The 11,365-nt window shown below is 34.4% G+C and overlaps 2 protein-coding genes and 1 pseudogene across 3 annotated transcripts; 1 reads left to right on the forward strand and 2 right to left on the reverse strand.

Moving 5' to 3' along the window:
- The first annotated feature begins 235 nt into the window (after positions 1-235).
- LOC120136744 (universal stress protein Slr1101-like) lies at positions 236-1,534 on the forward strand. The gene is made up of 4 exons (XM_039152710.1): positions 236-442; positions 517-611; positions 1,125-1,246; positions 1,335-1,534. The coding sequence occupies exons 1-4, from the start codon at positions 262-264 to the stop codon at positions 1,420-1,422; spliced, it is 486 nt and encodes a 161-aa protein (XP_039008641.1). The 5' UTR covers positions 236-261; the 3' UTR covers positions 1,423-1,534.
- Positions 1,535-2,573: 1,039 nt separating this feature from the next.
- Positions 2,574-7,237, reverse strand: LOC120136944 (serine/arginine-rich-splicing factor SR34-like). 2 transcript variants are annotated; one of them, XM_039152868.1, is made up of 14 exons: positions 7,192-7,236; positions 6,966-7,071; positions 6,299-6,364; positions 6,126-6,200; positions 5,920-6,022; positions 5,786-5,832; positions 5,617-5,674; positions 5,417-5,466; positions 5,248-5,304; positions 4,715-4,818; positions 4,538-4,636; positions 3,324-3,357; positions 2,899-3,125; positions 2,574-2,770 (listed from the first exon to the last, which is right to left on the reverse strand). In XM_039152868.1, the coding sequence occupies exons 2-14, from the start codon at positions 7,050-7,052 to the stop codon at positions 2,767-2,769; spliced, it is 1,011 nt and encodes a 336-aa protein (XP_039008799.1). In that variant the 5' UTR covers positions 7,053-7,071; positions 7,192-7,236; the 3' UTR covers positions 2,574-2,766. The 2 variants fall into 2 exon arrangements, with proteins under 2 accessions (XP_039008799.1, XP_039008798.1); XM_039152867.1 differs by having other exon boundaries at positions 4,538-4,818; positions 6,966-7,068; positions 7,167-7,237.
- A 1,444-nt stretch (positions 7,238-8,681) lies between these two features.
- Positions 8,682-10,986, reverse strand: LOC120136946 (annotated as a pseudogene).
- Between the last annotated feature and the right edge of the window lie 379 nt (positions 10,987-11,365).

Below are 11,365 nucleotides of genomic sequence, written 5' to 3' on the forward strand. Positions count from 1 at the left end.
TTGTAAGTTTTAAAAATTAAAAGATCTAAATAAAAGTTTTAAAAAAATTCAGTAATTATAACTATACTTTACCATAAAAAAAATTATGAACATATAATATTTATAATCGTTCAGAATATTTAAAATAAATAAATAAATGAGTGCGATAGGGAACAAATCACAATCAGCAGATAGCGTCTTCTAGTTGCTCTTCTTCTTGCGCCGCTTCGTTTGTGAATAAATCAACTTGTTTTGGAATTCCAAAGACACAATCGAACATCAATGGCGACGTCGGAGAAGCAAGCCATAGTGGTCGGAATCGACGATAGCGAGCACAGTATGTACGCGTTGGAATGGACGCTCGATCACTTCTTCGCTCCTTTGGTTTCAAATCCTCCATTCAAGCTCTTCATCGTTCATGCCAAGCCTACTGCTGCTGCTTCTATTGGTCTGGCCGGACCTGGTACTATTTCTTTGCCTTTTCATCAACTAACTGTCCCTTCCTTTCTTATAATTGATGTACTATGGTACTGGTAGGAGCTGCTGATGTATGGCCGTACGTGGATGCTGATTTGAAGAAGATCGCCGCCAGGGTTGTGGACAAGGCCAAGGAACTCTGCCTTGCTAAATCGGTATTCATCGCCATACATCTTTTCCCTTCTTTCCGATATCATTCTAAAATGAAAACGTATAATATCAAAATTAATCCTAACCTTTATCAAAATGATCATTTTGATCTTTATTTATTTTTAGTATTTTAGCCATCAATGTTTCATTTTAGGACAAAAAGAATCTTCCATAGATTAAAAATGTTGAGGGCTATAATTCTCTAGGAATAAAGAAGAGTTAGTGATTATTAGATTAAAAGTTTGAGTCTTTTTTATCCTAAACTAGAACATTAAGGTCAAAATGCTTTAAAAAGAATAAAGACCAAAATGATCACTTCAATAAATATTAGGAGTTAATTTTGACATTATATCGAATGAAAAATAAAATATATATATTGATTAATAGCGAGCAAGTGAAGTACAAAAATCCAAAGGCTGAAGATCAATGTCAAGCCTAATTAAAGAAAAAACACAGGGTATTAGTTCTGCTAAACATCTATCCAAGAGGCCAATTTAGTTGTTTCTGGTCATACGAAGGTGCATGATGCGGTGGTTGAAGTGGTGGAAGGTGATGCCAGGAATGTTCTTTGTGAGGCTGTAGAGAAACACCATGCCTCGGTGCTGGCCGTCGGCAGCCATGGTTATGGAGCTATAAAGAGGTAGACCTATTATCTAATCTCTTACAATATTACTACAACATAACAGTTGTATTTCAGTCCAGGTTCTAACAAATGTACTGTATTTCAGGGCTTTTCTTGGCAGTGTGAGTGATTATTGTGCACATCATGCTCACTGCTCTGTGATGATCGTTAAGAGGCCAAAGACCAAACATTAGTCCCTGGAAAAGGCCAATAATCATCGATGTTGAACACTGGACTGTAATACCAATAATGCCTGATTATTGAATATTGGTGTGAATCATCACATTTTATATTTGTTTTTTGTAATATTTGTCTACTTAATACATTTCATGCGAGTGTTCAAATATGTAGTCATCTCTCAAACAACACTGTGATGTTCATATAAAACCAAAGGATAGAGGGCACAAATGGTATATAATCATATAGTGTTGTTTTATTGAATCATCAACTATTAAATTTATAAAATAATCTCTCAATTATAGGATATTGTTTTGTTGAGTCATCGATTATTAAAATTACAAAATGGTTAATTGACTATTAATATGTTTTAAACTCATTCTTTTTTATTGACGAATCTAGAATTTTTTTTGGTGAATACATATATATTAATAACAAAAAATTCCGTATGAAAAAGTAGGTACAAATAAAATATCAGAATAAGTACATCAATAAAATGAACTAATATAAAAAAAAATCGAATTTCATGATGGACATGTACCCACATAGGAAGCCTTGCATCCTTAACATTCATTTTCCATTAAAAAATTGACAATCATTTGAACTAAAAATCATCCTATCTAAGTTAATGTATGAACCATAAGTTTTTGGGTAAACTACGCCAATGGTTACTAGTGTCTGGATTAGTATTTGTTTTCACCACTAATATTTCAAAAATCACAAATTGATCACTAATGTTATTGTGTGTTACAAATTGGTCACTTCATGTTAACAGCCGTTAATAGGCGTTACAGAAATCACAATTGAACTGTTATATGTTGACCTAGATCGTTGACTACCACGGTGTACAACCGTTGAAATACTTTTGACTGATTATTTATCTAATATTATAATAAAATTTTAAAAATAATGAATATTTAATTATTAAATCAATTAAAAAGGGCCGAAAGGATGACGTGAAGACGTGAAGCCATGTCCACAAACAATGAAATCATGAACCGACAAAGACAGGCCGAAAGAAGAAACATGTTCCTCCGCACATCCAGCTCCTTGGCAGTTGACATGATAGAGCACTAACCACTTCAGTTCCGCAATCGTCATCTCAGTTGCCCTCATTAAGGCATCTTCGGATGGAGATTGAGTGCCCCTCTTTTAATTTAATGGAAATGGTTCTCATTATAAATAATATTATAATACTTCAGCTGTTCCAAACCATAGCAACGGAGTTCAACAATAGTTACAAAAGCAAACTTTGGCCATGTATGTAATCCGGCATAACAGATACATTTCCAATAACTTTATTCCCCCACTGCTTACCTAAAATTTCATAGGATCTCCATCAGCCATCTCTGCAAGGTAACCTACCTGTCAAATAAAAATTTAATAGGACTATTGCAGATAAATGGATTATGAAGAAATTGGTCATCTACTATATTTCTTTTTCTATTTGGCAATTTAAGGAAATCAACATTAGAGAGATCAAGACTCCAGACCTGGATAAACTCTTGCTCCTACTCCTGCTTCTACTCCCACTTGGACTCCTGCTAGCACATCTTTTAGGACTCCTGCTAGCACTGCGTCTTTTAGGACTCTGGCTAACACCGCTTCTCTTAGGACTCCGGCTAAGACTGCGTCTCTTAGGACTCATGCTAGCACTAGGTCTTTTAGGACTCCTGCTAACACTAGGTCTTTTAGGACTCCTGCTCCTTCCTTTTCCACGCTGCTAAGAGAAATGTAAAATATATAACAAAATAACCAATAAAAAGGAAAGAATAGCAACCAGGGTCAGATTAGATTTTGAGCTTTTGACTCAACAAACCGCACAATTGAACATAACAGAAACCTATTCTTTCAAAGCTTAAAAAAGACAGCTTAAATTTGAACTTTTGACTCAACCATATGTGCAAAGAGAACTTACAGAAGGCAAAGGAGATCTGGATCTTGATCGAGATCTGCAAAAGTTCCAGAAAGAACCCAAGTTTAAAATTCAGCATGTTCCTTTTTAACAGCTTTATGTCCAAGAGCCTTGATGCCCCTTCCACGTCAGAATCACCACATTCAAAAGGAATAAAAAGGGGATTGCATAGATCTTTAGCAGTTAAATAAGGAAACAAAAAATAAGAACAACTGCCAACACAAGGAACAAAACCCAATCTAGCATAATGAAATCCTTAAAAATTTTAATATTTTGACACCAGCGGATATAGAAAGAGCAAGCTCCAGTGCCACCAAAATCCATAGTCAACCCACATAGCATGCCCTATTAGCTTGGCAAAGAGCTCAAAACTGATTGCTTGGAAATCCCAGTGCATTTACTTCACTGAAATCCAGCTCTACTATTGCAATTCCTTGAAAAGAAATCCAGCTCTATTAAGCAATCCATTGACTCCTTTGTTACCAATCTAGCACCCATGGACATTTATGATGCTATGTACGTTAGACAAGGGACAGGAGTGAAGGTTTTTAAGCTGCCCATCTAAAAAAACAGCATACCTCTGCAACCATACGAGTTGCATGCAATTTGAAACATATCCCCACAAGATCCCAAAAAATCCAATCCCCAGGTTTGCTGCAAATATCCATATCTAAAAGACAAATGACAATTTCATAACAAAAGAATAAGATGTAGTTCAATAGCTGGGATGCAGTCCTGACCAAGTTTCAAGACAGACCAGGCAAGGAAAGCATGCGGCATAAATTCAAGTTGACAACCACATGACAGAAGTTGATTCCAAAATGCATAAGCAAACAAAAAATTCCTTCATGTTATCAAACTAAATATTCATTCTTCAAAATGAGTTAGTCCAGCACTTCGGCTTCCCAAAAAAGCTGCAGTTAATGCATTGCAATTTCCATGTTCATTTCAGAATCCAAAAGTATAGCAACCTTGAATTTTCAAACCCTATACTCGTCTAAGACTTAGGATTCATTTTAAAGATAATCTTCAAATACAGACAAAAGCCAACTGCAAGGCCAACAAATCTAAAACATTATCAATGAGGACAAGACAACAGGCAAGTAGAGGAAATTATTAATTAACAACCAGGAACAATAATAGATACCAATATCCTTGATGCAGCAATAAAGAGCAGGGAAAACGCATGTTCAACAGGAATGGGAAAGCAAGTGTACCCTGACAAAGAGCGAGACCTTGATGCAGAGCGAGAACGAGGAGACCTTGATCTTGACTTTGCAGGTGACTTGCGAGAAGGTTTGGTTCTAGGAGATTTGCTGCATAACAATTGCAAGGTTAACAAGCAACTTTTAAGCCATAAATAAAATTTCATATCCCGAAGTATAAGGAAAAACCTGCGACTCTTGCTCCGACCACGAGAGCGGCTGCGACTTCTTGAGACAGAACGACCACGACTAGGGCTTCTAGAGGAATCTCGCTTAGAATCATATTCCTTAACCTAAAGGGAAAAAGCTTTAGTAAGAAAAATGGAAAATAATAGGAAAAAATGTCCAGATGGCCCTCGAACTATTCCAAAGATAGTCTACATAAGCTCTTATTACACGTGCCACTTACCAGGTGACTCAACCTCGAAAAATAGCCACCTCATCAATGTTAACGACACTTAACTGTCAACCTTTAAACTTAATGGTTAAAGGGCATAATTGATGAATTTTTCCAGATGGAGGACTCAATTCTGTGCAAAAGGTTGCAAGGGGCTTAATTGAATTTTTTAGAATAGTTTGAAAGGTATCTAGACCTTTTTCCAAAATAATAGTAAAGGATAAATAGCATTAAACAAGTAAACTAAGCTTTACAATAATATATGTTGGTTGGAAAATTGAATAATATTCCTACAGTTTCTCGAAGCTAAGTTGAGATCATATACCCGAACATAAGCCCGAGAAAAGGCATTCCGAAATTCAGTGTCATCTAGTTTCTTGATCTGAATAGAAGAAGATGAAATGTTATACATAATCATAATTACAGTCACATTGACTAAATTATGACAATGTATTCCGTGCAGAACAAGAGTTACACAAGGAAAGGTAACTTACAGCATACTTCATGTCATCATAATTGGTATAATCCACTATCCCTGTTGTCCCTGATAAACAAAAAAAACTTCATCAGCAAGCCTACAGTTATGAAGTGGTTTAACTTTCATTTAAGAAAACAGAAAAGACTAATTTTATATAGAATTAGACATAAAAGATAAAGGATCAGTCAACCATGAACATTAAACATAGTGTCTTACCACCACCATCGCGAAAAACTTGGGAGAAACAAACATCCCCAGCTCGACGCATGTGATCCTGAGTTAAATACACCACAAAAAATATTTGTTTCAATATCCTCTATTATGGGTTACACCTTTTTTTTTTTTGGATTTGGTGGCTGAAAAATTTAGCAAAATTAGCTTTTACCTTAAGATCCTGCCATGAAGCAGAAGATGGCAACCCAGTGACTAACACTGCACATCAAGCAATCCATTGAAAAAAATCATAAGTAGCCTAAAATATATAGCACAAGGATAAAGGAATGTAAAAAGATAACGAACCACGATATTCGGAACGTTTGGATGGTCCACGTCCACGTACGCCACCATAACTGCTGTGACGATCTGAGGACGAACGGCCACGACCGCCATGTGCAAGTTCAACCTGCAATTAATTAAGAAGATGAGAAGTGAGCTTATAAAGCAAAGTTCAAGACACAGTGACTAGATGCAAAATAAAACCTAAACATGCAAGAAAAGGAAATAACCCGCAAGCGCTGTCCTCCAAAATCATAGCCATCACGACCACGAATTGCATCTTCAGCATCTCGAGCCTCTTCAAACTAGGAAAAAAAGAAAACATCAAGACAAGAAACAAATACCCAAAAAATAACCCCCACCCTAACAACCACCTCACCAAAAGATCAGCAACTTAACTCACCTCAACAAATGCATAACCAGGAGGTCTTGGCGGAATCTTCAAGTCAATATGGGCTATGGGACCATACTGCAAAAAACAAAAATACAATATTTTAAACTTACATAAAATTTACTAATCTAAGGAAGGCATACCATGAGATTCACTGAAATCCATATCAAGCAAGCCAAACTCAATAAAAGAAATAACTATGTTCCACGCCATAAATTCAAAAGAAAAAACTTTTTTCACAAATATTCTCAAAGAAGCGTGTAAGTAAAACACGACCAGAAGTATAGTACCACAAGTACAACTACATTTGGGTTATCCTTACATATTGGTAGCCAAGATTAAAGAAGAATTTTTGTTGATTACTCATCTTTACTTGCAGTCTTCACAATTTCATTTCTTAGCATTTCAATGTTACATAAATATGATCCTAAGCACAGCATTCAAACCAAAATCCTCAAATTTTCCATCTTAAAGTTCAAAGTTCCAGATAAGACAAATTGTTTTCTCCTAATCTACTCCCAAACAAGTACTTCACAGTCAAACATCAAAATTTAACTTATCTTCTCAGAAGAAAAAGTTCCATTTAACCTAAAATAATGAAGACCTGATGATATGATTACAAAAAATAAAATAAAATAAAATAAAATAATAGGAACGTTGGAATTTTCGTAAGTATAACCTTGTAAAATAAATCTTCTACTTCCCTCTCGCGTACATCACCAGGAAGATTTCCAACATAAAGAGTCCTGCTCGAACGGCTACTCATGTTTTCTTTCTCTTCCCTGAAAAATACAAAAGACACACAAAGATATTTTCTAGATATGTCCTTTAGGGTTTAAATAATGAAGGGAAAGACGGGTTGATTTAGGATTTGAAATACCTGCGACAAGATGTGTCTTTTCCCCCGAGATGGAGATCTTCGGATAAGAGATTGTTTAGTGTTTTGAGATTTGAAGGTTAGGCAAGAAAATAAGGAAAATACTTGGGTGGGGTAAGGTTACCGTGTGGTGCGTATACAGAAGATGTTTTTGTGAGCTTGCAATCTATTGGATGAAAATCTCTGCTTTTCCATTTGATCTGTCCACCTGTATCTGTTGAGGAAAATGCTGACGTATGATTACAGTATGTAGGATTTTCGGCTATCCGAAATGTCAATTACCCAGACTTTCGGGTCACAAAAACTCGACACTATCTCAATCCGTAAGAATAAATTATTTAAGAGTCTCTACTCGCCACGTTATTTATGTATAAATGAATGAGACTAATAAATTTTTAAATAATTTTTTACTTTTTATTTATATATAAGAAAGAGGTAAAGATTCACTTTAAAAAATGAGATGAAAAATTATTATTAGTTGAGACCACATATAACATGATAAATCGAGATCATCTAAAAAAATTTCGTCCATAAGAGGTAGGCACTCATAAGTAGATATCCGTAAACTCCGAATACCCGTATTTTCATGTAACAATTATCCAATTATTATTAGTTGAGACCACATATAACATGATGAATCGAGATCATCTAAAAAAATTTCGTTCATAAGAGGTAGGCACTCATAAGTAGATATTCATAAACTCCAAATACACATATTCTCATGTAACAATTATCCAATTAATATTAATACTTAAAAAATATGTATATAAGTACTTAAATTTAAAACTTAAAATTTTATAATACATAATATAAATATAAAATTTATAAATCCAGACTATATAATATAAAATAAAATTTAAAAAATATGAAAATAAAATAAAATAATAATTAAATTTAAAATAATTTGAGATTAAAAGAAATAATTTAAATGTTAAGGTGAAATAATTTTGAAATTAGAAATAAAAAGTCTAGTTTAAATAAAAATAATAATAAAATAAAAAAGGAAAACTTAGCCAAAAGTCAGCAAATGTCCGATCAAGGGTAATTTTGTGACTCGTACCTAACTTGAAAATCCGCCAAAATAAAGGGTCAATACCTGGCACATAAAATCGGGTATTTATCTTTAAAGTACCCGATAATTTTATACAGGATCAATAGGTCGACAGATTGGGTAATTCGCGTTAAGAACTTTACATCACCCTTGGTTACCAATAATCAATTGGTCTAGTGAGATGAGACACTTGATTTCTTAAATAAGATCAGAGGTTAAATCTTAATATTTACAAATGGAGCAAATTAAGTTGGTACAATCACCCTAGCCTTTGTAGTACTCAGTCCAAATTAATCGATTAATAAATTGAATTTCAATGTAATAATATAAGTTCTTCCTTGGTTAGAACGGCACAATTTTTTAGACTTGTGATGAAATGGAATGTAATCCAAGTCCATAATTAGATAATGATTTAAGTAAATTCTACAATAGTAGAAGTCCATAGGATTCTCAAAGGCGCAATATATTCTCAAATCAATGGTGCTGCCACACAAAGGGTGTTGTTATGAAATATTTAATGATTGCCTCTGTTGCACAGGCTCCAAACAGCAATGCTCTTTCCAAGGGAAACCAAGGCCATTTAGAAAAATCCCAACAAAAAACAACAACAATGATGGTGAACACCATTTGCACCGTCCTTGTCTTTCCGTGCAGCAGCTCTCAATTTACGTTACTTTTCCTTATAAATTCGATTCCTTCGCCGAAACTGCAATAATTATCGAGATCGAAAACGATGATTGTCAACGTATGAAATGGATCAGAGCACCATTTAATCGACACAGCCACATTCGTCCCTAAGGATCATGGGATGAAACCAAGAGATCTAACACAATTTACAAGGCCATGTTGAAAAACTGTTATGTCCAAATTCTATTTGCCCTGATCTAAGCTCACTTCATAGGAGAAGAAAATGCGAAGCCAAAATGACTAAATATACACAAAGCTCATTTATCCTTCATGATAATGTATTCAAACTGCCCTCCATAGTAAAGCCATTAAACAATATCAGACACATATTGGGCTTTTCTGCATAAATCACACTTATCAACACGAGGCATACATCTCGTAATACTATTTCAAAAATTACAGAAAAAATAGTATTTTCTAAGGAAAACCTCAATCATAGATGGTATAATTCTAACATACACGTAAAACTGTATGAAGACAACTGCTGCAAAGTCACAGCCATATTGATCCAGATATCAGGTGTTGTAGCTCTAATTCCCTTTGAGCTAAACAAACACTCTGGCTTGCAGGATATTAGTAAAAACGTGGGTGGGAAAGCATATATTTATCTATTTAAAACAGCATAATATGATATTGCTGCCTATATATGTTTAATTTATCACACTAATCCTACAGAATTCATTATGTACCTAAAGAAGTTGACTTTGATCTTTCTACGCTGCTGGAGCTTATATGAGTTATATTACAAGTATTGCACATCCCAGATACAACTCCTATATATTACTTCATATCTTCCTTTTTGTCCCTAATTTGAAGTTGATTTTAGACTTCATCTTCTTGAAAACTGGTTTATAAGGAAACAAATTTGGCAGGTTCTTTTTCATAAGGAATAAGATACCAAAAGAAATGAAAAGTCGAGAAATAGAAAATGATATCAGATAATTCAATTCTGGTTCCAGAAAGTAATTGATGAATATGAGGAATGAAATTATAAATGAAAAGGGCAATTCTGCGGAGAAGTAATGCCAAAAGCTTCATGTATTTAGAAGTCAGTTTACCTATTACCATGAAAACATCAAAACAATCTCGAGGTAGATGAATTCTCAAAGTAAACCAGATTATAATTCTTAAGCAGCACTATGTTTGTCAACATGGATCCAACTTGTCCCTTTTCTCAAATCAGGGAAAACAAGAATCTAAGCATGATATAGAAACAAACAACACAACTCTAACGATCAATTGCAAATGATTAGAGTATTACACCAAGGTCATAGGGTCTGAAATTCAGTGCGTTCAAGAGTCAAAGATCAACAAGATCGTCCATGTACAAGTGTGGTCTGTGACATCACAGGGCTCCAAAATTTGAGGGCCCCACACCTGAATGTCATTTAGACATGTCCATGTACAACCTCTAAGGACAATTTCATTTGAAGGGAAAACTAACATTCCATGGCGGAGAAAGTTGCAAATGAAGACTTTGACACTATCTTTAATCGTTTCGTAGATCCCTCGTAAATTTCAAATTTGACAAATTAATTGTTATTATAAAATATTGGAGGGACCTCATTTTTTAAAGTAGCACAGGGAATGAATATCAATATTTAACAAATTGTGAAATGAGAAGGACAAGAAACAAATAACTTATCTCATAAACTACGTCTAGATTATGGTAATCACAGTTAAAATCAAAATGCAGTATATCGTGAAATGGTCTAGGAATAGTAATTAGACATTCCACAGAAAATAAGATTAGGAATTAGGGTTTCATAACATTTCAACGACGACAATAAATGAGTAAATCATCGAATCAAATCGAAGTGAAATGAAATCAGTTAAAAGAAATTGAAATGGAAGCAATACCTCCTTGGAATGGTGGAGGCGTTCGAGATAGTCTTCACGGAGGAGAGCGCAGTCCTTGGGCTCTCGGAAACTGGACATGAACTCGCTGATGTCAACCCAGAAATCGTAGCATTTGCCTTTGGTGCCATTGATTCCCCAACCAGATGCCATCTCTCTCTTCCTCTTTGATTGCTTCAATGGATGGATTGTGTACTAGACTAAAATGTTTCAATTTGATTGTGCGGAAAAAGTGACATTAAACCACTAGCCACTAATATTTAACAGAGTAAAATAAATTAGTATATTTATATATTTGGTACTTATTACTTACACATTTAATTATTTTGGTCCTTATTACTTACACATTTAACTAATTTGGTCCTTATTACTTACACATTTAACCAATTTGATCCTAATTATAATTTAGTTCAATAAATTTAATTCTTAAATCAAATAGCAACATGTGTCATCACGTAGTTAAAGAGAAATTTTTAATTTATTTAATTTAATAAATTTTTAATCCAATCACAACGTGACATGTGTGATTCAAACTGGCAACTTAAAGTTTTGTTGAGCGCAACTCTCAACACTGAGACAGATCCTACATTGTGTTTTGCATTACAAC

The sequence above is a fragment of the Hibiscus syriacus genome, unplaced genomic scaffold (genome assembly GCF_006381635.1).
Source record: "Hibiscus syriacus cultivar Baekdansim isolate YM2019G1 unplaced genomic scaffold, ASM638163v2 tig00110637_pilon, whole genome shotgun sequence".
NCBI classification, from domain to species: Eukaryota; Viridiplantae; Streptophyta; class Magnoliopsida; order Malvales; family Malvaceae; genus Hibiscus; species Hibiscus syriacus.

What these genes read in the sequence shown, in the direction of transcription:
- LOC120136744 (XM_039152710.1), top strand. Translation starts at nt 262, where the DNA reads ATGGCGACGTCGGAGAAGCAAGCCATAGTGGTCGGAATCGACGATAGC. An exon ending in AACTCTGCCTTGCTAAATCG is followed by an intron (nt 612 to 1,124) that starts GTATTCATCGCC and finishes GGTCATACGAAG; the next exon opens with GTGCATGATGCGGTGGTTGA. An exon ending in GGTTATGGAGCTATAAAGAG is followed by an intron (nt 1,247 to 1,334) that starts GTAGACCTATTA and finishes ACTGTATTTCAG; the next exon opens with GGCTTTTCTTGGCAGTGTGA.
- LOC120136944 (XM_039152867.1), bottom strand. Translation starts at nt 7,052, where the DNA reads ATGAGTAGCCGTTCGAGCAGGACTCTTTATGTTGGAAATCTTCCTGGT. An exon ending in CTGGTTATGCATTTGTTGAG is followed by an intron (nt 6,201 to 6,298) that starts GTGAGTTAAGTT and finishes TTTTTTTCCTAG; the next exon opens with TTTGAAGAGGCTCGAGATGC. An exon ending in AGGTCTCGCTCTTTGTCAGG is followed by an intron (nt 3,358 to 4,537) that starts GTACACTTGCTT and finishes GAACTTTTGCAG; the next exon opens with ATCTCGATCAAGATCCAGAT.